This window comes from Delphinapterus leucas, chromosome 17 (genome assembly GCF_059928025.1).
Source record: "Delphinapterus leucas isolate spDelLeu-1000000601 "Yukka" chromosome 17, BTC_Dleu_Yukka2, whole genome shotgun sequence".
In the NCBI taxonomy this organism is placed as follows: Eukaryota; Metazoa; Chordata; class Mammalia; order Artiodactyla; family Monodontidae; genus Delphinapterus; species Delphinapterus leucas.
In genome coordinates this window covers 338,126-360,939 of record NC_143145.1, presented here as the reverse complement: position 1 = coordinate 360,939, position 22,814 = coordinate 338,126, and the positions used below count along the sequence as shown (strand labels likewise).

The 22,814-nt window shown below is 63.5% G+C and overlaps 2 protein-coding genes across 10 annotated transcripts; both read left to right on the top strand.

Moving 5' to 3' along the window:
* The first annotated feature begins 7,564 nt into the window (after positions 1 to 7,564).
* On the top strand, positions 7,565 to 17,226 carry PPP1R16A (protein phosphatase 1 regulatory subunit 16A). Its single transcript, XM_089898623.1, has 10 exons — positions 7,565 to 12,686; positions 13,763 to 13,833; positions 13,911 to 14,056; positions 15,156 to 15,259; positions 15,350 to 15,474; positions 15,565 to 15,690; positions 15,771 to 15,846; positions 15,929 to 16,058; positions 16,272 to 16,437; positions 16,651 to 17,226. Exons 1-10 carry the CDS (start codon positions 12,428 to 12,430, stop codon positions 17,023 to 17,025), a joined length of 1,578 nt encoding a protein of 525 aa, XP_089754749.1. The 5' UTR covers positions 7,565 to 12,427; the 3' UTR covers positions 17,026 to 17,226.
* A 239-nt stretch (positions 17,227 to 17,465) lies between these two features.
* On the top strand, positions 17,466 to 22,293 carry GPT (glutamic--pyruvic transaminase). 9 transcript variants are annotated; one of them, XM_089898615.1, is made up of 12 exons: positions 18,715 to 18,873; positions 19,326 to 19,491; positions 19,650 to 19,739; positions 19,814 to 19,922; positions 20,101 to 20,234; positions 20,377 to 20,620; positions 20,769 to 20,848; positions 20,939 to 21,075; positions 21,192 to 21,366; positions 21,444 to 21,599; positions 21,691 to 21,803; positions 21,874 to 22,126. In XM_089898615.1, the coding sequence occupies exons 1-12, from the start codon at positions 18,824 to 18,826 to the stop codon at positions 21,962 to 21,964; spliced, it is 1,545 nt and encodes a 514-aa protein (XP_089754741.1). In that variant the 5' UTR covers positions 18,715 to 18,823; the 3' UTR covers positions 21,965 to 22,126. The 9 variants fall into 9 exon arrangements, with proteins under 9 accessions (XP_089754737.1, XP_089754736.1, XP_089754739.1 ...); XM_089898612.1 differs by lacking the exon at positions 21,691 to 21,803 and having other exon boundaries at positions 18,710 to 18,873; positions 21,874 to 22,293; XM_089898614.1 differs by having other exon boundaries at positions 18,713 to 18,873; positions 20,769 to 21,075.
* Positions 22,294 to 22,814: the final 521 nt, after the last annotated feature.

Sequence of the window (22,814 nt, the reverse complement as noted above, 5' to 3'; positions counted from 1 at the left end):
CGCGGGCCTCTCACTGCCGTGGTCTCTCCCGTTGCGGAGCACAGGCTCCAGAAGCGCAGGCCCAGCGGCCATGGCTCACGGGCCCAGCCGCTCCGCAGCATGTGGGATCTTCCCAGACCGGGGCACGAACCCGTGTCCCCTGCATCTGCAGGTGGACTCTCAACCACTGCGCCACCAGGGAAGCCCCTGTACTTGTTGACTTAAAACAGCCAGTTATTTTATCAGGAAAATGGGTTTATTTTAGAGGAGCAAAGAATTGCAATTGAGGACCTGCAATCCATGGGGAACCACAGGCAAGTCTGGAGAACGAAGAGAAGAAACTCTTTTATAGAGGAGAAGGGGAGTTGGGAGGGGCTGTTCTAAACAGAGTCCATTGGAGGAAACTGGGAGTTTGAAGTTTAGTGGTTTTTCATTGGCTGAGCTGTTGCCGGGCGGGGAGAAAATCTTCCTTCCTCCTGCTGGGTAGTAAGCGGTAACCTTCCTCCTGCTGGGTCTGCAGCTGAGGTGGAGTGACAGGATGTGAGAGCTCCCCCTTCTGGCCTCCTGACTCCATTTTATTTTATTTATTTTTAATTTTTATTTATTTATTTTTTGGCTGTGGCTAGCGGGATCTTAGTTCCCTGACCAGGGATCGAGCCCAGGCCCCCTGCAGTGGAAGTGTGGAGTCCTAACCACTGGACCACCAGGGAATTCCCCTGACTCCAGTTTAAATGAGGTTTCTGTTTATTAATTTTCACAGTATCACACTTCACAATAAAAAGTTTTTAACAGGGCACCCCAATACCCTGGGGAAGCCTGTGTAGGAGCCCATCCCAGGCACAGGAACCCCTGTTCCTCCAGACCTGAGAGGCAGGGCATGCAGGACCGACACGAGGTCTAGCCTGGCTGGACAGTGAGGCGATGGGCAGGGCTGCTGAGTCTTGGCTGGGATCCTACGCAGGCCCTGGGCCTAGGATGTCATGGGCTGTGTAAGAAGCATGGACCTTTCATGGGGCCAGCAGGGCCTTAGGACCGTTTCACGCACGGGGGCGACTGGGTTGAGCCTTGCGATTTCAATGCCCTGGGGCGGCAGTGTGGAGAGGGGCTGGACCCCCGACTAGGAGCAGGGCAGCAGGTAGAGGCCCTGTGAAAGATGAAGACCCAGTGGGGGCTGGGGGCAGGAGTGGGCTGGAGGAAGGGGCCGCAGGATGGCACTCTGGCCTCACTTCTGGTGCTGTCACTGCCCCTCCTTGAGATGAGGGTCCAGCCATGCCATGGGTCTCCTCACTCCCGCCCTTACCTGCTCCCCAGTTCTCACAGCTGCCAGGTGTGCTCCTCTGGGCCTTCGCACCAACCTTCACTAGGCCCGGCCGCTGCTTCCTGCCTGTGAGGAGGACACCTGGTAGCTGTGTGGGTCACCCGCCGCCCTTCCCTCGAATGCCAGCCTGGGAGGAGCAGGGCCATGAGTGCTGCTGGTGGGTGGGGGGCGCGGGAGACGCTGGCCTCCTGCAGCCCAGGTCTGCCTCGGTGACAGTTGTGGTGTCAGGGTTGCCGCGCCACGACGGACGTGACCGGTGCTGAGGGCGCTCCCGGTGCAGCGGCACTTCCTAGGGGTCCTTGGGAGCCCTGAGGCCGAGCGCTGTGGGGGCTGCTGGGGGCCGGGGCCACAGGAGGGGCTGCTCATGGCGGGTTCCCCAGACCTGTGGGCCGTCAGGAGGCTCAGGCTGGAGCACGGTGAGAGACTGGGGCCTGGAGGAGGGGCCCCTCAGGGCCGGGGACCCGTAACACCAGCCCTGCATTGCCTTTGAGAGGCTTGTGCGTCTGGAAGGACCCGTGAGCGTGTCCGGCTGGGTGAGAGCGCGGCCGAGGGGCCCAGGGCTGGTCTCAGAGCGCATCCTGACGCGTGCTAAGTGCGGGCTGTGCGACGCTGACCCTCCCCAGTCTGTTGCCAGGTGCTGGGGAGGCTGTTAGCGCCCTTAATTCTTGAGTCCACGCTTCTGCTTCTGTGACCAAGCGCAGCCTGAAGCCTCAGGGGATCGGTGTGGATGCGGCACTCGAGTCCCCAGCCCAGGTCCCAGTTGGCCAGCTGTCCTGGGAATATCCTCTGTAGCGCTGTCCCCCATATAGGCCCAGTGTGGGGCCCGGACACGTTTCTGTTGGGGACAGTGCCTGGAGTGGGCGGCTGGTGGAAGGTGTGTGGTCCACGGGCACCCCCGTGAGCAGGGACAGTCACAGTCACCCCACGCCTTCCCTAATGCTCGGTCTCCCCATGGGTGGGCGGGCAGGTGCCGGTGTTTTGGGTCACGTGTGCATTTCCCTGATGACTGTTGACCTGGGGCCCCTCATTGTGTGTATTGATGCGAAGGGACTCCTGAAGTCTTCGGCCCATTTTCCAATTTGGTGGAGGTTTCTTAGTGAGTTTTTTTTTTTAAGTGTTTATTTATTTATTTATTTTGGCTGTGCTGGGTCTTAGTCGTCGCACACGGGATCTCCGTTGTGGCACGTGGGATCTAGTTCCCCGACCAGGGATCGAACCCGGGCCCCCTGCCTTGGGAGCGCGGAGTCTTACCCACTGGACCACCAGGGAAGTCCCATTTAGTCGTTCTTTTTATATCAGTTGTTGTTACGCATTTCCTACTCTGTGGCTTGCTTTTTCATTCTTTTTATTTTTTTTATTTTTTATCTTTTGGCTGCTCTGCGGGGATCTTAGTTCCCTGAACCCGTGTCCCCTGCAGTGGAAGCACGGAGTCTTAACCACTGGACCGCCAGGGAAGTCCCTTCACACTTTTAAAATTTCAGTTTGAGGAGAAGGGGTTCGGGAAGCCCCGAACCCTTCCCCTGTCCCCAAGGGCACATGGCTGTGGTGCAGAGTCTGGTCTGGGACACAGGCGTGGACGCACTCCATTGACCCTTTCAGATTTTACCAGTTTTACGTACACCCAAGGGTGTGCGTACACCCAAGGGTGTGCGCGATCTGATCACTTGTGTCGAACGGTGTGACCACCACAGTCGAGGACCCTCGGCTGCCCTATGTGGCCCTGGCCACCTCCTTCCTCACCCCACCCCCACCCCATCGAGAATGCTGGGTGGACCGGGCCACGCAGGATGTGACTGGGGGAAGAGCAGAGCACCGTCCATATCCATCCCGGCCGTGTGCGTCCATCGTGGGCTCTTTTCATCGTTGAGGGGTGTCCTGTGGGGTGGGTGGACCGGAGTGTGGTTAACCATTCACCCAGTGAAGGACATCTGGGTCGTTTCCAGTTTATGCATGAAATTGCTCTGAAATTCACGTACAGGTCTTTGTGTGAACCATAAGTGTTCATTCTCTGAGATAAATGCCCAAGAGTGCAGCTGCAGGGTCATAGGATAAATGCATGTTTAGTTTTAAGAAACAGCAGACTGTTTTCCGAGTGGCCGTGCGCCTCCCATCCCTAGCAGCGCTGGGCGAGACCCGTCCTTGTCCCGTCCTTGCCGTCTGACGGCCACTGTGATTTCCGTTTGCATTTTCCCAGTGGCCAGTGCTGTTCCGCATCTTCTCGTGGGCTTTGCTGCCATCCGCATCCTCTTTAGTGAAATGCCTGTTCACATTTTGCCCCTTTTCTAATTGGAGTGTCTGTTTTCTCACTGCTGAGTTTTGAAACTTCTCTGTGTCCACTGGATAAAAGTCCTTTGTTCTGTTTGTGGTTTGCAAATATGTTCTCCAGGCAATAGCATGTCTTCTGGCCCACTTCACAGGGTCTTTAGCAGGACAAAACATCTGAATTTTGATGAGGTCTACCTAATTTGTCATTTATGGACTGTGCTTTTGGTGTCCAGTCTTCATAGATGCTGTGCTGCCTCACCTTTCATGTGTAGGCGCACAACTCACCTTGGGGGGGGGTCAAGGTGAGCTTTTACATGTGGCTGTTCAACTGTCCCAGCGCCATTTATTGAAAAGACTCTTTTTCTGCTGCTCTGCAGTGTCATAAATTGAATGTCTGTGCATATGTAACTGTTTCTGGACTCCGTTCTGTTCTGTCAGTCTATTTCTCTATCCCTAAGCACTTCAGATTTGTCTCTTTTTAGGACTGTACTGACAATTCTTGCCCTTTGGCATTTCCTATTAAATGGAGAATCAGTTTGTGAATTTCAGATAGAACCAGTGGGATTTTGATTGGGATTGCATTGAATCTTAGATGAATTTGGGGGAAAATGGCATCTTTAGAGTTCAGTCTTTTGACCCCAAGCGCGGTGTGTCCCTTTTGGTCCTTCTCTCGTGTTTCAGTAAGGTTCAGTGATTTTCTGTGTGGAGACCTTGTACATCTTTTATTAGATTTATTCCTAGACATTGATGCTTTTGGACACTTAGTATTATAAATACCATCATTACAATTTTTTATCTTCTAACTGTTGCTGGCATTTATAGATATAATAGATTTTTGTACATTAACCTTGTATCTATCAACGGGACTTCCCTGGCAGTCCAGTGGGTAAGACTCCGTGCTCCCAATGCAGGGGGCCTGGGTTCGATCCCTGGTTGGGGAACTAGATCCCGCATGCAAGCCACAACTAAGAGTCTGCATGCCACAACAAAGATCCCGCATGCCACAACTAAAACCCGGTGCAGCCAAAATAAATAAATAAATATTTTTTTAAAAAAACAACTTGTATCTATTACTATTGCTGTGTTCTCATATTCTAATAGTTTTCTAGGACCTTTCAGGTATTTATCATACACAATATGTCATTCACAAATACTGAGTTTTTTCCTACCCTTCTTGTTCTTTTATACATGTATGTGTGTGTGTGTGTGTGTGTGTGTGTATGTGTGTGTATATATATATATATATATATATATATATATATATGTATGTATGTATTTTGGCTGCACCACGCGACTTGTAGGATCTTAGTTCCCTGACCAGGGATCAAACCTGGCCCCTCAGCAGTGAAATCGTGGAGTCTTAACCACTGGACAGGCAGGGAGTTCCCCTACCCTTCCTATTCTTATTCATTTTATTTCTTTTTCTTGCCCAGTTGCACTGGCTAAAAGCGTTAATACAATATGAATAGAGCTAGGGATAGGAGACATCCTTGTCTCCTCCAGTAGGGTTTGCTGTTTTTTGTAAATTAGGTTGGGAGCATCACTCTGCCGAGGGCAAGGGTCCAGAGGAGAGAGCTGGTGCTGGGAGATTGTCCTGGAGGATCCTGGGGTGGGGCTGGAAGGCCCTGTGGGTGGGCGCAGTGGCTGGTGACTTTTCCACAGGGGTGGGTGTCCTCTTCTGACGGCTTCTGTCTTGTCAGGAAACGTGTCGGTAGCTGAGTGTGAGGATGCAGAAGAGAAGGGGAGAGGGAAGCTGTAGGGTTTCCCGAAGCTTTAGCACTGTCGTGTCTGAGCGGGGTCTCAGTCAGCAGCTTTGCTGGTACATTCAGAGTTGGGGCCATTGTGTTGGGCCGCGCCTGGGACTTTCTGACAAGCTCAGTGAAGTGGCAGGGCCAGGGAGCGTGTGCTGATGGGGCTTGAAGCTGCTGCTTGAGGACACGTCATCCTGGGGCTCTGGGGCGCTGGAGGCAGCAGTGAGCTGGGAGGGGTGATGGGCAGGGAACCAGGTGTTGAACCGAGATGCCGGGGCGGGGTTGGGGGGTTACTGGAGGTGACAGGGTCCAGGGCGTCGTTGAGGCAGAGGATGAAGTCACTGGCAGGAAGAAGAGGTCAACACCGAGGGGCAGGGAGCTGAAGGGTGGCCCACGGGAGTTCAGGCCTGATGCAGCGGTGCGGCGACGCCTCGGCAAGGGCTGGGGTGGGGGGTGGGTGTGGCCGAAGGGCGATGGACGTGTCAACCAGGACTCTTGGGGGGAGCAGGGGGAAGGGGCTGCAGGCTGCAGCAGGAAGAGGGGTCGTGGCACTTCCAGGCCTGGGGTGAGGCGGGGAGAGAAAAAGCAGCCCCGGAGAAGGCTGGCGGGAAGGGAGCAGGGAGGAGGGGCCGCGGTCTGGGGGAGAGCAAAGGCTGAGTGATGGGGCTGAGGGCGTGGGGGGATGCTGGAGCCTGGCCCCGGGGGAGGGTGTCAGGACTGGGGGGCGGAGAGCAGGGTCAGGAGACCCCTCCTCTGTGCCACGTCTCTCACGAAGCCTCTCTCGCCTCCCGCACACGTCGTCTGAGACTCTCAGGAGGTGGGGCCCCCACCACATCCGAGCCCACTGCTCCTCCGCCTCGGGGACTGCTGCTGGGCCGCCGCGAGGAGACCACCTGTGTGCCTGCAGGGCAGCCCCTTGGCCGAGCAGGTCCGAGGCTTTCTACAGTTCATTAGTTACTCAGGCGCGTCCTTTAGTGCTGGCGCTCTCAGCCTTTGGTCCAGCCGCGGGTGCCGTCCACGCTCATGTCCTACTTCCAGTTTGCATGTGTTGATTATCAGGGAGTTGAGTATCTATCTGGATGTTTCCAGGGGGATCCGTGCTCTGTCCCTGCGTGCGGCCGTCATGATTGACGTGAGGACCACTTTGTCTTGTTTATTGCAAATGTTTTTACTCAGTTGACCGTTTGTCTTTTGATTTTATAGGTTTCGTTTTGAATTGTTTTGTTTTTACAGTGCAGACATTTAACAAATCTAGTGCAGTTGGATGTATCAGTTTTCTTTTTGGTTTCTGCGTTTTGTGTCAAGCTTAGAAAGGCTTTCTTTCCCCTTTGCTGGGGTCACACAGACGGTCTTGCCTTCTTACTGCTGGCACTCCTGTGGCTTTATTTTTCCTACGGCTGTGTCAGTGACACATCTGGATTGGTTCTGGTGTGAGGAGAGAGGTGGCGTCCCGCCCTGCCGCCCACTGGAGCAGGCCTTCCCTGAGGCCCCCGCTCAGTTCTCCCGTCTGTGCCTCTGCTGACCACTCACTTCCACGTACTCTCTCCTGGGCGTCCTGGCCCCTGCTCACGTGGACACTGCTCGGGCCCACTTCTCAGGGCCCTCCGTCCTCCGTCTGCCCCTCGCTGGAGCTTTCCTCGCATCAGGCAGCCTGTCCTGCCCTCTGGCTGTGGCTCCTCTCCTGTCCGCCGCTGCCGGGGGTGTGTGTGAGTCCCATCGTCTCTCCTGCCAGGTCCCCCCTCCCCCCAGATCTGATCACATCACTCATTTGTCTGGAAGCCTCTGGGCTCCCCGGGCCCAGGCTGAGGCCAGCTCCTCTGCTGACCCTGGCACGGGCTGGTCCTGTTAGTCCCCGCCCCCCGAGGCCGCACCCGATACCTGACAGGTGTGCTCACACCTGCCCTCCCTGAACAGAGCACTAAATGTTGTTCCGAAGAGGTTTACCTTCACGTGGCTCAAAATCGAAACAACAGGAGTGACCCAAAGCTCTGGTGCCGCCCGCCTGCACCCCCACCCCGCCCCGCCTGAGGCCCTTCCCGTTGCTTCTCTCCTGTCCTGTGTTTCTGATACCAGTTTACGTGTGTGCTCACACAGAAGTTGCTTATCATGTACAGATTTTGCACCTTTTTTCCTTCACTGAACAGTTTCTTAGTGACCTTCTCATGAGGGTGCATAGGAGGCTTCCTCGTAAGCCCCTTAGGGCCTTACTTAATGACCCTTTGATAGACGTGTAGGACGTAAAGGCTGCTGCAGTGAGGGGCCTGATGGTAGTGCTGTGGGATTAGCTTCTAGAACGTTCTAGAACAGGCCTGCTGGAGGCAGGTGAGTGCCCCTGGGGACAGCTGCCCTGGCCGCACCCCCAGGTCGGCTCCTCCATGGGTCCCGCACCAGTGCGAGGAGGAGCCCGCCACCCACCCACCCAGCTGCTTGGCTCCTGGCCTCTCTGTCCTTGCTGCGCACGCCTCCCAGTGCCCCCAGCCCAGCCCGCCCCGCTGCCGCTGGCGGTGCCCCCAACCCCTCCCTGGGCCCGTCAGGTGGGCCCTCCTCCCCACCAGCGCACGTCCTGCGCCTGCTCTGAGGGCAGGCCAGTTTTCCTTGTGCCCCGACCCTAGGCCACCCCCAGGCCAGGCCCGTGGGGCAGGGCTGGGGACGGCATGGCCAGACCACTGGCAGAGTGCCTGTTGTGAGCCAGACCCTGCCCTTGGGGCGTCGGGTTCCCTCCCTGAGCAGGTCCCCACCCGAGGTCCCAGCACGTGGCCCTGGGCATGGACCGGGTGGGCCCCCAGCTGGCTGGTCCTTTGCGGGACGAACGGTGCCCTTGGTGGACTTGTGCCCGCGGCGGCCAGATATGCAGCGGGGATGGGAGCCTTCCCAGGTGAGCCGGGCTGGGGCGGAAGGGTGAGGGGATGGGGCAGGGGGTCAGCCAGGGATGAAGCCCAGCTACTTGTGGTCCCCGAGCAAACAGACGCCCCGCCTGCAATGCGGCGCTGTCAGCTCTGCCTCGGGGTTTTGGCAACCAAGCCCCAGCCCCTCGCCCATGACATTTACATGCCCTCACCTGCTGACGGGCACGTCTGTGTGTGTGACTCTGCAGGATGGCGACACACACTTTGCTCTTCCCAGAGTGAGGAGCAGCTGGTCACTCCCCATCTTCTGCTGTCGTAGATAAAGCCACAAGGAAAACCAGCTCCAGCAACCCTTAAGCAGGACAGGGATGCGAAGCCCCCAGTACCTGAGGGGAGGTGGGCACCCCACTCCCCCTCCCCCGCCCCTTCATCTCTCCTTTCCTCTCTCTGAGCAAAGCACAGCCTCCCTGTCCCTGGGCGAGTGAAGGGACACTTCCCGACCCTCAAAGGCTCTGGGCTCTTGCTACACTGTCCCTGATTCTCACAGATGCTGGGAAGTGGGCATGAGAGGCAGGACGGTGGCGTCGTCAGCAGGGCCCCACGGGTTTAGGCCTCAGCTCCCTCAGTTCCCCAGGTGGGAGATGGAGATAATGACAGGGACCTGCCGGTGCAGGGCTGTGACTGTGGTTGGGGAGGGGCCGCTGAGACACTCAGGCCAGCGTGTGTCTGTCCACACCGAGGGCCTGGGCTGGGGCCCATAAGCCGGGTGTCAGGGGTACTCTCCACAGACTCTGGACATAGTCCAGTGCCGTGGGCTCAGAGGATGAGGGGCAGTGGCCACTGTCCTTCCAGAAGGCTCCTCCCACCTCAGCCCCACACTCCCATGCAGCGCCCCAGGCATGGAGCTGAGAAGTGGAAAAATTGTCCAGATTATCTCTGTTTGACATTCCAGGGAGGCTTGGGGCAGGATTTGTGGACTGAGGCGGCAGCCGCCCTGCTTGGCCCCCTTGGCCTGGGTGTGGTGCGGTGGTCAGTTGTTGGGACTCCACTGAGCTGTCCTGGCCTTTGTGGCTCAGCTGAGGGGTGAGTCTTGCAGCTTGGGGGGACCGTTCCTGGACTGCGTGGCTGGGAGGAGGCAGAAGAGTGGGGCTTGAGGAGGGGGGACAGACGGAGAGCTCAGACTCAGCCTGGGGGGGCCGGGGGCTGGGCACTGTGCTGCCCCCCATGGAGACTGTTCCAGGATGGGCGCCCACTGCAGCGGGATCCTGACACTCCCTGGGGTCACCTTTCTCTCAGAGGAGGCAGTCCAGCGGCCCAAGGACCCACCCAAGGTCACATGCAGACTGTCCTCAGGCAGCTTCCAGCAAGGAGTGCTGCTAAAGGGGCCCAGAGGGGACCTGGGGCTTCAGGCAGGTGGGGCCCCCAGAGTAGGGGGCTGAGGACCCGGTTGAGCTGCTGTAGCCCAGCAGGAGACCAGAGTCTCCAGTGTGCAGTGCCCGGGGCCGTTGGGGGCCCACAGGGAGCAGGTCTCTATCCTGAGCCCCGTGCTGCCTGGGGCACAGGGGTGGGCCTGGGTGAGGCTTCAGATCCTGCCCCACATGTATTTTCATGGGTGGCCTTCAAAATAAGAAAACAACAGCTAGAAAACACAACATCTGTTCAATTTGAAAAGCTGGTGGTTACTCTATTTTAGGTTGTTTTCTGTCCCCTACCCTGCTCCCCCGCATGCAGGGGTCTTAGCTCCCCGACGAGGGAATCGAACCCGTGCAGTGGAACCATGCAGTCCTAACCACTGGGCCATCAGGGAAGTCCCCTCTAGGGGAATTTCTGTAGGACGTGGGCGTCAGAATCTCTTTTCTTCCATAAAATGATGGGGTAGATGACATCTCCTAAATCTTGTCAAACTTAACAAAATCGGGCTGTGGCTCTGATGTTGGCGCCCACTTGGAGAAGATGGTCGCTGAGGCCCTGTGAGCCTGCTCTGCCGTGGAGCCTTGGCCTGCAGGGGACCTCCTCCCTCGTGGATAGGTGGGGGCAGCATCCTCTGTGACGGGGTCGGGGGTGGCCCTGGGCAGAGTGCGTTGCTCCTCCTTCCCGCGTCTCTTGGGGCATGCTCTTCAGAGACCTACCCCAGACAGGTGAAGATCCCATGTGTGGGCTGGAGGGGGTCCCAGCTCCCTCCAGGGGAACCTGAGGCTGCCTGTGAGTGGCCAGCAGGGAGGGAGAGTCTTACAGAGCCAGTGAAAGCCCTGCCACGCCTTGGGTTTGGTCTGGGATCCACCCCCAGCCTAATGGGTGGGGAGTTGCCACGGTGCCTGCAGGCCTCCTGCCTGTCTCGGTGGAGAAGTGGTGTCTCAGGGCAGAGGTGGGACTTGGGGGATCCAGGCAGGGGGTCTAGGCAGCTCATCTGCAGAGGTGGCCAGCTGGGGGCTGTCCGCCTGGAGGGCTCTTTCCTGTCCCCAGGTAGCCTCTGAGGCCTGGCTCGCAGAGCGAATAGCTGGAGTGCCAGCAAAGTCCAGGGCGAGGCAGAGATGTAATGCGAAGTTCCCAACACACTGGGGGTCCCGGGGCAGGAGGGACCTGACCTCACTTGATCTGGCCCAGGACAGTTCCCCTCCAGAAAGAAGGGGGCACTCACTGAGACCCCTGAGTACAAGTCTGGCCAGAAGAAGCCTGGGTCAGTCTCTAGATGGCCACAAGGTCTGGCCGAGTGGGAATGGGGACTCCCGGTGGGCAGGCTGAGCTGCAGGTGGGTACCTTCTAGGTGGGGCATGGCCATGGCCTCCCGAGGAATGTCCTGGGACCATACCTAGTGAGCACACCGGGCGTGCTGGGCAGGACGGGCCATGGTGGGGACTGTGGGGCTGTGCCCCAGCCCAGCTGCCGGCCCACCTGTCTGTCAGGCAGGCCACCTGCGCCTGTGTTCACACGACCAGGGCTTGGACCGCCGCCCAGGATGGCAGAGGGAAGCAAAGCACCGAGTGGCCTGAGCTACAAACAGAAAGCCCGGCGAGGAAGAGGCCCAGACTCGGGTGTTGAGGAGCTGGGGTGCTGGGCAGGCCAGGCCAGGCCCTCCGCCCTTCACAGCTGTGGCGGAGCAGCAGGGCGGCCCGGTGTCCAGGCGGCAGGGCCCGCCCCCGGGAAGGCCTAGGCCGCACAGCGCTCAGGGAGTCCGGGAGAGCCCAAGGAGAAGGTGACCTTGGCCAGCCCGGCCCGGCCCAGGGCGCACAGGTCAGGGGCGCTGCGGGGCAAGGGCTGAGCCGGAGGCCTCGAGGGGCCGCCTCTCAGGAAGGCCGCAGCGAGCTGGCAGTGCCGGCCCTGCGCCCCTCTCTCAGCCGCACAGCCTGCAGGGCCCTTGCTGGAAACCGCGAGCGTGTGGGCCAGACTGCGGGCACTGCCAGCCCCCTCCCCTCAGGGCTCGCCCTCACACAGGGCGGGGCTCCGGGTGGAGCCGTTGCCGCCGTCTGGCCTTGACGCGCTTCCTGCTTCCTCCTCTCAGGCCAGCGGGAGCGCCTGCCGTGCACAGCTGGGCCGCCGGCTCCTCCGAAGGGGACGCCTTCCTGAAGACACAGTTGCCAGGCCCGCTGTACCCTCGGTGCCCTGGCCGCTTAGAGAGCCTCGGCCCCAGGCGCTGGGGGCCGGACCCTGGGACTCTGGACACACGCCCGCCTAGGCCCCCTGTGGCCACACCTCCTCGTTAGCACCGACTCCAGAAGGCTGGGGGCGTGGGGAGGGAAGGCCCCCGCCATGGCTGCTCCTAGACCCCACCTCGTCCCCTAAGGCCTGTTAGGTGAGAGGGACTTTTAGGGCTCCCAGGGGCCTCTGCCCCTTGCCCTGGCCTCCTCTTCCCCTCGGCAAGGCGTCAGGGAGCTGCAACTTCGTTATCTGGGTCATTAGCTTCAGACCCTGAACTGAGGCTGGCCAGGTCCAGGACTGCTTCCCACAGGGTGGGCACCCTGACCCCACGAGGGAGGGAGGCCTTGTCCATCGAGCAGCCGAGGTGCCAGGGCCCTGGGAGGCCGGCTGCAGGCGCCCTCCCTTGCTGCCCTTTCTGCCTGGGGCCTGGGCCCCTCATGGCTGCCCGGGTCTGGTCACAGCGGGGGGCCTCCTGACCCAGCCTTGCCAGGGGCAGAGGACACTGAGCCTTAGAGAGGGGATGCCCCGCAGGGCGCCAGTCCAGCCAGCTGCCCCGCCTCGCAGGCCCAGCCTGGCCCCCGCGCTTCCCCGTCCGGTGCCCCCAGCAGCCCCCCTGGCAGGCAGCCCCCGCCATGGCCGAGCACCTGGAGCTGCTGGCAGAGATGCCCACGGTGGGCAGGATGAGCACACAGGAGCGGCTGAAGCACGCCCAGAAGCGACGTGCCCAGCAGGTGAAGATGTGGGCCCAGGCCGAGAAGGAGGCCCATGGCAGGAGGGGCCAGCGGACGCAGTCACAGAAGGAGGCGGCCGGCGGCCGGCCCCAGAAGCGGGTCCTCTTCCCCCCCAGCGTTGCCCTTCTGGAGGCGGCTGCCCGGAATGACCTGGAGGAAGGCGAGTGTGGGCCAGCCATGCACGGCAGGCAGCCCTGTCCCTGTCCCTGTCCCCCGGCGCAGGCCTCGAGAGGTCCGCCAAGGGCGAGGCCCAGCGTCCTTAGCCACAGACCCCAAGTGGTGGGAGCCCCAGGGTAGCCCTCACAGGCCAGCCTGCGGAGGCTCCTGCAGTGAAGGTGAGGCCTGAGGGGGTGGGCGGGGGCCCTGGGTGGGCTGGGAGCTGCCCAGTCTTCGCCGCCTCTTGCCGGGGCACTGGGCTTTGCTGTGGACACCTGCTTGCCTGGGTCCTGAGCCTCCATACAGGAGTATGGTGGAGCCCACCTGGGCAGGTTAGAGCACGGGGAGCGGGGCTCCCCGTACGGCCTGGCCCCCTCGATGCCTGCCCCTGGCTCTGCCTCTGAGTTCTCCCTTCTTCCCATCAGAACCTTCCCAGACGACAGGCCTGAACTTTGGGCAGGCTTCCTGTTCCTTTCCCGTGCCCACATGCTCACAGTCCCTCTGCTCTCCTGGGAGGCTGCCGAGGGCGCTTTCTGCCTCCCTCCAGGGCAGAGGCCTCTGCCGTAGAAGCTGGGGTGCAGAGGGCAAGGAGGGGCAGGGTGTGCCCCAGGCCGGTGCATGGGAGCTGCGGGGAGGGTGCAGCCAGGGAGGGCCAGGCCTGGGCACCTTGGGCCCACACTCTTGGCTGCAGCGGTGCAGGGGTGGGGGGCTGTGTGTGTGTGTGTGTGTGTGTGTGTGTGTGGGTGACAGAAAGTGCCAGCACCCAGGCCCGGGGGACGACAGTGGAGGTGGCTGTCACACAGGAGGGCCCTAGTGCCATGACTCAGGAGGGTGCCCTGCTGGAGGGTAGAAGCAGAGTGCTGCTGTCTGTACCCCACTTAGGGGCCCAGCTCCTGAGCCCTCGGCCTGGGCTCTGGTGTCCCTCCTGCCACCTGTACCACTGCCTCTCTCCCCGTCCTCTGCTCTCCCAGCTACGCACAGCCGTCAGCCCAGGTACCCCAGGTGCAGGGACCTGAGCAGGATGGCGCTGGCTTGTGGTGGGACTCCCGTGCCCTGAACGCGCCCCCCTCCTCTCTGCAGTCCGCCAGTTCCTCGAGAGTGGGGTCAGCCCTGACCTGGCCAATGAGGACGGCCTGACCGCCCTGCATCAGGTCAGCCTCGCTGAGGGTGCGAGGAGAGGACGGGGCCCCGGCCTGCGGCTCGGGCACTCAGGCCACGTGCTTTGCAGAGCTGCATCGATGACTTCCGGGAGATGGTGCAGCAGCTCCTGGAGGCTGGGGCCAAGGTCAATGCCCGTGACAGTGAGTGCTGGACACCCTTGCACGCCGCGGCCACCTGTGGCCACCTGCACCTGGTGGAGCTGCTCATTGCTGGGTAGGGCCCGCTGGGAGCAGGTGTGGCTGGAGTGGGCGTCTCTATCAGGGAGGGGCTGCAGCTGGGCCAGGGCCAGGCAGGACCTTCCTCGCAGTGGGTAGTTCATCTGGAGACACCGCCCAGGCATATCATCTCTGTGGGAAAGTGTGCCTGGACCCTGGCCTCTTGTGTTCCCACTGACCTTTGCTTACCCTGCCGCACCCTGGCGTGCAGAGCGGGACCTGGGCCGAGACCACGGATGCTGCCACCCCAAGGGAACTAGCACGTATGCAGGGCAGTGTGGTCCTCCGCCTGCCAGGCTGCTCACACCACGAAGAGCGTGGAACTCCTTGAGGACAGGCCTTGACCTGCTCTGGTCTCCTGGCCTTCCCAGGGTCTGCATAGAGAAATGCCGTTCTGGTCAGAGCCACGAGGGAGAAATTGGCAAGAGGGGATACCTGGACACAGGTGGGGCCGTTAACAGGAGGGCAGAGCAGGGCTGTGCTCCTGAACACCCGCCTTAGTGAATGGAGAGGGTGGTCAGCTTCACCAGGACCCAGGAGTCCCCCGCTGGCTGGCCGTGGAGCAGTCTGGGCAACACTGGTGGGTGTGGGGGTGGATGGCGGTGGCTCCCGTTTGCACACAGATGCCTTGGAGTGGGACGGGCTGGGTGTGCAGTGTCACGGGGCAGCAAGGGGGTGCGCACAGGCGGCCCCTAGCCCCACTCCGTGCCCCTCCACAGTGGGCATCCAGCCTTGTGTTTCGGGCCCCTTCAGCTCCCCGCAGTGCTCTCCTGACACCCAGGCTCTCTCCCCACCACCTTCTGCTGCCTCGGGCCCCCAGAGTCTTGGCACCCCCTCATGGCAAGTGGGCCCACTGTACACGTTCATGGGGGCAGAGGGGTGCCAGGAACCTGAAAAATCAGACATGGTGGAGACTGCAGGACAGCCCACCTGGCCCCAGGACAGCACCCAGGGCCAAGGGGCCGCCTCTCACTGCGGCAGGTGAGGCCTGGGCCCCTCTGAGGCAGCCCTAGGTGGAAGGCCTCTGAGAGGGTCCTGGGGGCCTCTGCTGGGGGAGAAGGGCCCTGTGACCAGCACCCCATCCACCCTTTCCGCAGTGGTGCCGACCTCCTGGCAGTCAACACGGACGGGAACATGCCCTATGACCTGTGTGAGGACGATCAGACACTGGACTGCCTGGAGACGGCCATGGCCAGCCGTGGTGAGTGCAGCCCTGCCTGCCTGGGCAGCAGGGCGCGGGGCGCGGCGGGTGGTATGCCGGGGGTGGAGCCCTGAGCCCGCTGCCCCGCAGGCATCACCCAGGACAGCATCGAGCGGGCCCGGGCCTTGCCCGAGCTGCATATGCTGGAGGACATCCGGAGCCTGCTGCAGGAGGGGGCAGACCTCAATGCCCCCCGGGACCACGGCGCCACGCTGGTGAGGACGGGGCCGCGCGGGACGCAGGCAGGGGAGGCTGCTGCAGGCCGAACCAGGGCCCGGACTCAGGGGCCGGCGGTTTGCCTGCAGCTACACATCGCCGCGGCCAACGGGTTCGGCGAGGCAGCTGCCCTGCTGCTGGAACACGGGGCCAGCCTGAGCACCAAGGACCGCGACGGCTGGGAGCCACTGCACGCAGCGGCCTACTGGGGCCAGGTGAGCGCCTGCGGGGCGGTGGGGCCGGGCGGGCTCGGCGGCTCCGCAGGCTTCAGCAGCCCGGGCTCGCCGGCCCACAGGTGCACCTGGTGGAGCTGCTCGTGGCACACGGGGCTGACCTGAACGGCAAATCCCTGATGGAAGAGACGCCTCTCGGTGAGCCTGGGGCCGCATCCTCCCGGTGTAGGGCGCGGGCGGGCGGGCGGGCGCCTGTGATCCTCTGGCCACTCCTCCTCAGACGTGTGCGGGGACGAGGAGGTGCGGGCCAAGCTGCTGGAGCTGAAACACAAGCACGACGCGCTCCTGCGCGCCCAGGGCCGCCAGCGTTCTCTGCTGCGTCGACGCGCCTCTAGCGCCGGCAGCCGGGGGTAAGTGCCCGCCCCTCCCGCCAGGCCCCCGCGGGCCCGCCCAGTGCCCCGCCCCCGGGCCCTCAGCCCCCCGCTCGCCCCTTGGGCTCTGCCCTGGGCTTGGTCCCTGCTGATGTCAGCTGGCAGGCCTCCGTGCCCGCCGGAGCTCGGGGCAGAGTCCGCAGGGAAGGCGGTGTCACCCCCGCCCCAATCCTCCTGCCCGCCCCCTCCCAGGAAGGTGGTGAGGCGGGTGAGCCTGACCCAGCGCACCAGCCTGTACCGCAAGGAGCACGCCCAGGAGGCCATCGTATGGCAACAGCCCCCGCCTACTAGCCCGGAGCCGTCCGAGGAGGATGAGGACCGCCAGACAGACGCGGAGCTCCGGCGGCCGCCCCCCGAAGTGAGCCCCGCCCAGCCGTGCCCCGCCTCCCTCCGTACCAGCCTTAGGAGCTGGTGGGACCGGTGGCCCTGCCCCCATATGCAAGACTCGCGCCCCGTGGGCGTCAGCTGCCGCCCCCACCCGCGTTTCTGCCCTTGGACCGCCACGCGGCCGGGGACCCCAGGCCAGAGGGGACCCTCCTGATGGCCTCCGGGGCCTGTGCTCCCCACACAGGAGGAGGACCCAGAGGCGGCCAGGCAGCACAACGGCCGAGTGGGGGCGCCCCCGGGGCGGCACCTGTACTCCAAGCGGCTGGACCGAAGTGTCTCCTACCAGCTGAGCTCCCTGGAGAGCACCACCCCTGACGCCCTGGTCCAGGCCAAGGCCCCCCACACCCTGGCAGAGCTGAAGCGTCAGCGGGCTGCCGCTAAGCTGCAGCGACCCCCGCCTGAGGGGCTCGAGGCCGCTGAGTCTGAACTGCCTGTGGACACTGAGACCCCCCAGCTGGAGTGTGGCTCCGGGGCTGGTGGAGACCCACCCCTGCTCAGACTCACAGCCCCCTCAGAAGAAGCCCGCGTGGAGAAGAGGCCGTGCTGCCTGCTCATGTGAGGGGCTGGTGCTTGGGTGGCCAAGGTCCCACTGCCAGGCCCAGGGCCGCTGCTCTGCGTGCCGCAACGTGTGTTCCGGGCTAGGCTGCCAGCCTCCTTCCTTGGGGACGGACCTGTGGCAGAGGCTGTACCTGGGAAACACCTGGCTGCAGAGACCTACTTTCATTCTGTGGCACTCAGTAAAGGGCTGCTCTGCCCCCTGCCCTGTCGTGTGTCTCAGCTGGGCCGCCACCGCCATGGTGGGGAGCTGCCGTGTTGCTGGGCCTGGGTGCGCCTGGCCCTGGGAGCACCTAAGGGCTGTGGGCACGTGCTGGGGCTTGCTTGTGGTGCCCAGCCCCTGTGTGGGCGTGAGGCCCACGGCCCCTGGCAAGAGGACGAGTGCTTCCTGCACCCTGCCTCCCCAGCCTCCTGGAGACGCCTCTGCAATTCTTTGCTTTCTTGAGGGGAACAGGGGGCTTCAGAAGGACACTCCTTGTTGGCCAGGGCTGGGGGTGTCCATGCTGGAGGAGCAGGGATCCTGGCTTGGAAAAGGAGAGGGTATTTTCCGTAAGACTCTTGGGCAACAGCCAGAGGGTCAGAGCGCTACAAGGCTGGCGTCAGAAGCCTCCCCGGTGGGGGGCGGGTTCCCCATTCCTGGCGTGCGGCCCCGATCTCGGGGCCTGGCGGCCTGGCTGCCAGCTTCTGCTCAGGCCGGCAAGCAGGGCCTGCTGAGGCTCTGAGCTGACCGGGCACGATGTGTCAGGGTGACAGGGCCCCTTCGGGGCCTCACTGGGGAGGGCTGGGGCACTGCCAGCTCATCTGTCCAGGGCAGGTTGCTTGGCATGGCCACCAGTGCTGGGTGGCATGGGCTTGGGTCACCCTCTCCGCTGGACATTGACCCGGCCAGCCCAGTGTCCACAGGCCCCCCCTGTCCCTGAGCATCCGTGGTTGGAGGGGTGTCCTCAGCACAGCGGTGGGGGTGGGGGCCGCGGGGAGGCTGCTGGTTAAATTTAGAGTGTGGGGTGGTGCACTGCCCAAGGTCCACTTGCCACCACAGCTGCCACATGGCCCTGCTGCCAGGGGGCGGGCGGGGCCTGGCTCTGCCTGCGGCTGGGCCCATATTAACCTGTTCTCCAGCCTGGGGCCCAGAGAGGCCTGCACACTGGGAGGCAGAGGTGGCAGCAGAGCAGGAGACGCAGGTGAGAGGCTGCCGTCTGGCCTCCCGTTTCCTCTCCAGCCGGCAGGAGCAGACGGGCTAAGCCTTCCCCAGGCCTGACCAGCCAGCCACAGCCCCGCTCAGCTGAGAGGGCCTACTGCTTCCTGACCCTCACAGCGGAGCCAGATCCTGGCGCTGGGGTGGCGTATCAGCTCCCTGCAGGGCCTGTGGAGGTGGGGCCCTGAGGGCTTATCACGGCTCGCTTCCCACTCTCTCCACCAATCACGAGCCACAGGGAAGGGAAGCTTAGGTCACCCTGCCTGTGGTGTGGCCCCAAGGGCAGCCCCAGGCTGGTGTGTGTTTGGTGAAAGGGCAGGACAGCAGCCCAGAGCAGCTGAGGTGTCCAAGGGCCCTGCGAAGGCCCAGAGCTGCCCTGCCCCTCCCCCAACACCCCAACCCAAAGACTCCAGCCTTGCAGCACTGATGGGGGACCGAGGTCCGGTCCCAGGGCTCCTGCTGCCCCGGGCCATGGTCCCCAGCACAGGAGGGGCCAGATGGAACCCCCGCATCTGAAGCCTCACTCCCTTCCCCAGAGAGCCCCAGGATTCCTGAGGCCTGGCTCAGTCACCCGGGAGACAGGCCTACTCTGCTGGCCCCAGCAAAGATGGGGGCGGGGGGTCCAAAAGGGTTAGGCCTCGGCCGTGCCCTACTGAGGTAAATCTCCAGAGGCCCCAGGCCTCATTCTCCCCTCCAGGTTCTGCTCTGCCAGGCTCTGCCAACCCCTCAGGGCACTCGGCCCACCTCCCCTCCCCCAAGCCTAGTCCCTCAGAGCTGCTGGACCCTTCCGTCTGTCCCTACCTCCCATGTGGCTCTCCTGCTCCCCTGTCATGGGGACACTGGGCGGGCACTGGGCCTCACCCCAAGCCCCGCCTGTCTTCTCACCCACTCCCTGTGGGCAGAACTGTGCCCAGACGGGTGGGGCGGGGCGGGGCCCGGCGGGCCCGGCTCCTTCAGCCTTTTCTGTCCCTTTCAGTGGGGCCAGCAGGCTGCAGTGAAGTGGGTGCCCCCTTCCCAGCCCTGACCCACCAAGCCGGGACCCAGCTTCCCTCACCCACACTTCTGGATCCTGACGCCTCCTGAGTCTCCTTCTTGCCCGGTCCGAGCAGGGTCATGGCCTTGAGGACAGGTGACCACAGTCAGGCTGCAACGAATGGGCTGAAGGAGAAGGTGCTGACGCTGGACACCATGAACCCGTGTGTCCAGAAGGTGGAGTACGCGGTACGAGGCCCAATCGTGCTGCGCGCGCTGGAGCTGGAGCAGGAGCTGCGCCAGGTAGGGTCCTGGGCCGCACCACCGCCTCAGCGCCGCGCCGGGGCGCTGCTGGCCCCACTCTCCCCCCACCCCTGAGCCGAATAAGACAAGGCCTGTGGGAGCCACAAGGTCTGTTGTCACTGCCCACGACCCCCCTCCACCCCCCCCCCCCGCCACAGGGCGTAAAGAAGCCCTTCACTGAGGTCATCCGAGCCAACATCGGGGACGCACAGGCCATGGGGCAGACGCCTATCACCTTCCTGCGACAGGTGAGGCTCAGTGCTGCCCTGCACCCCTTCCCTGTCAGCCCACGTGCCCTGGCCCCAGCACTTGCTTCTCCCAGGTCCTGGCGCTCTGCGTCCACCCTGATCTCCTGAACAGCCCTGACTTCCCCGACGACGCCAAGAGGAGGGCGGAGCGCATCCTGCAGGCATGTGGGGGCCACAGCCTGGGTGAGTGCCAGAACCTGCCCAAGCCCCAGGGAGGGGCAGGGGCAGGCGCTGGAGGAGGCTGTCCCAGGAGACGGTGGATCTGCCCGCTGGAAGGGGCGGGTCTCCTCGGGAGGGATGCAAGGGGACCTCACCTGTCCCACCCGCACTCCCACCCTGTCCTCCCTGTCCCCGGGCCCAGGGGCCTACAGCATCAGCTCTGGCACCCAGCTGATCCGCGAGGACGTGGCGCGGTACATTGAGCGGCGCGATGGAGGCATTCCCGCCGACCCCAGTAACATCTTCTTGTCCACGGGGGCCAGCGACGCCATCGTGGTAGGCCGGGGCAGCGCGGGAAGACACCGCGGCTCCTAGTGCGTGGCCGAGCGGGTCTGCTCGTCCTGGCACGGCGGCGCCCGGGGCGGGGGACGGGTGCAGCCCTCGGCCCGCCAACCCCGCCTCCCTATCCCACCCGCAGACGTTGCTGAAGTTGCTGGTGGCCGGCGAGGGTCGCACGCGCACGGGCGTGCTCATCCCCATCCCTCAGTATCCACTCTACTCCGCCGCGCTGGCCGAACTCAACGCGGTGCAGGTGGACTACTACCTGGACGAGGAGCGCGCCTGGGCGCTCGACGTGGCCGAGCTGCGGCGCGCGCTGCTCCAGGCGCGTGACCACTGCCGCCCCCGCGCGCTCTGCATCATCAACCCCGGCAACCCCACCGGTGCGCGCCCCCACCCGCCCCCGCCCCACCGCCCTGGCCCGAACAGGCACCCCTGCGCTCTGCGCCTGGGTCAGCCTGGCCCTCCGCCCGCCGCCCCGCGGAGAGCAGCGCGCCCCCTCAGCTGACCCCGGACCCGTCTGTGCCCCAGGTCAGGTGCAGACCCGCGAGTGCATTGAGGCCGTGATCCGCTTCGCCTTTGAGGAGGGGCTCTTCCTGTTGGCCGATGAGGTGCTGGCCGGGGCCCCCGCAGGGAGGGGTCGGAGGGCGGCGGCGCGCGCCCCCGTGACGCACCCCGCTGTCGCCCGTCCGCCCGTCCAGGTGTACCAGGACAACGTGTACGCCGAGGGCTCGCAGTTCCACTCGTTCAAGAAGGTGCTCACGGAGATGGGGCCGCCATACACGGCGCGACAGGAGCTCGCCTCCTTCCACTCGGTCTCCAAGGGCTACATGGGCGAGTGCGTGCTGGCCGGGCGGGCGGGGCCGGGCACCCGGGCCGCGGCCTGGCTCCCTTCGCCCGCCAGGCCGGCCCCTCCTTGCCGGCCCTGCCTCGACGCCCGCCCTCGCCTCGCAGGTGCGGCTTCCGCGGCGGCTACGTGGAGGTGGTGAACATGGACGCAGCGGTGCAGCAGCAGATGCAGAAGCTGCGGAGCGTGCGCCTGTGCCCGCCCACGCCGGGCCAGGTCCTGCTAGACGTGGCGGTCAGCCCGCCCGCGCCCTCCGACCCCTCCTTCGCGCAGTTCCAGGCGGTGAGTGGGCGGGGCCGCGGGGGTCAGGGCGCCGCGCCCCTGGCCCAGCCTGACCGGCCCTCCCTCCACGGCCGCAGGAGAGGCGGGCGGTGCTGGCCGAGCTGGCGGCCAAGGCCAAGCTCACGGAGCAGGTCTTCAACGAGGCTCCCGGCATCCGCTGCAACCCGGTGCAGGGAGCCATGTACTCCTTCCCGCGCGTGCAGCTGCCCCCGCGTGCGGTGCAGCGCGCTCAGGTCCGGCGTGCGGCGTGAGGGGCGGGGCGGGGCGGGGCCCGCGCGGCCTGGGACACCTCCCCCTGACCCGCCCCCCCCCGCCCGCCCCCAGGAGCTGGGCCTGGCTCCCGACATGTTTTTTTGCCTGCGCCTCCTGGAGGAGACCGGCATCTGCGTGGTGCCTGGCAGCGGCTTCGGGCAGCGGGAAGGCACCTACCACTTCCGGTGAGGCTGGGCCCCCGCAGCCCCTCCCCGCGACCCCCATCCCATTCGCTTACCTTCTTCCCCCTTTTAGGATGACCATTCTGCCCCCCATGGAGAAGCTGCGGCCCTTGCTGGAAACGCTGAGCCAGTTCCACGCCAAGTTCACCCGCGAGTACTCCTGAGGACACCGCTGGGGGCCAGGCTGGGCCGGCAGGGACGACCCCGGGAGGACAGTGCTCGGGTTCTTGGGGTCTCTAGAGCCCTCTGGACTTGCTCCTGCTGCCTGTGTGGCTGGGCCCCTGCCTCTCTTCAGGCCCCTAATAAAGCAGTGGGCTGGCTTGGCTGCTTGGAGGCTGTGTGCACACCTGTATGCGCCCCCGCAGCCTTGTCCACTCCTGACTGCCTTTCTGTGTGGGGTTCTGTGCAGGCCTGGGGGCCCGGGAGGAGTGGTCAGGGAGGGCTTCCAGGGGAGGTGACCTTCTTACAGGATGGATTTGGCGGGATGGGGTGAGCACCGGGAAGCGGAGTGACCGTGAGGACTCAAGGGGGCAGTCTTGGTTCCCGTAACTGGGCGCGGGCAGTGGTGCTGCCACTTTGGACAGCTGGAGGAGCGGTGGTGCTGGCCCAAGAGCAGGGAGGGGAGGAAGAGCAAACGGGTCTCGCTTTGCCGTGTTGTGTGTGACATCCACGTGTAAATGCAGTTCTTGGGCTGGGAAGCAGTGAGAGGGGAGGCCCCCTCCTGAGCTGGGGCACCCAAAGGCAAGTTCCGGGGAAGAGGGCACGGAAGATGCCGAGGAAGAGGTGCCCTGTGGAGCTCTGGGCTGAAGGACCTGGGCTGGGGGCTGGCGGGCAGCCTTGTGTCCTTGACACTGGCGTGCGAGGATGTGCATGCCAGACACTGTTGTGGATCACTGCACAAAGGGCCCTCTCTGGTGGGCACTGTAGTTCCCATTTCATAGATCAGGAAACCTGGGCCCCAAAAATGTGTGGAAATGAAAGGAAGCTCACTCCCCGTGGCCTCAGCAGCTGACG

Excerpts from the sequence above, each read along its gene's own strand:
- PPP1R16A (XM_089898623.1), top strand. The coding sequence starts at position 12,428 with ATGGCCGAGCACCTGGAGCTGCTGGCAGAGATGCCCACGGTGGGCAGG. Across the intron at positions 13,834-13,910 it reads GCCTGACCGCCCTGCATCAG|AGCTGCATCGATGACTTCCG; the intron begins GTCAGCCTCGCT and ends CGTGCTTTGCAG. Across the intron at positions 15,475-15,564 it reads GGGACCACGGCGCCACGCTG|CTACACATCGCCGCGGCCAA; the intron begins GTGAGGACGGGG and ends GTTTGCCTGCAG.
- GPT (XM_089898610.1), top strand. The coding sequence starts at position 18,824 with ATGGGGGCGGGGGGTCCAAAAGGGTTAGGCCTCGGCCGTGCCCTACTG. Across the intron at positions 18,874-19,325 it reads CTCGGCCGTGCCCTACTGAG|GGTCATGGCCTTGAGGACAG; the intron begins GTAAATCTCCAG and ends CGGTCCGAGCAG. Across the intron at positions 21,367-21,443 it reads CCTTCGCGCAGTTCCAGGCG|GAGAGGCGGGCGGTGCTGGC; the intron begins GTGAGTGGGCGG and ends CCACGGCCGCAG.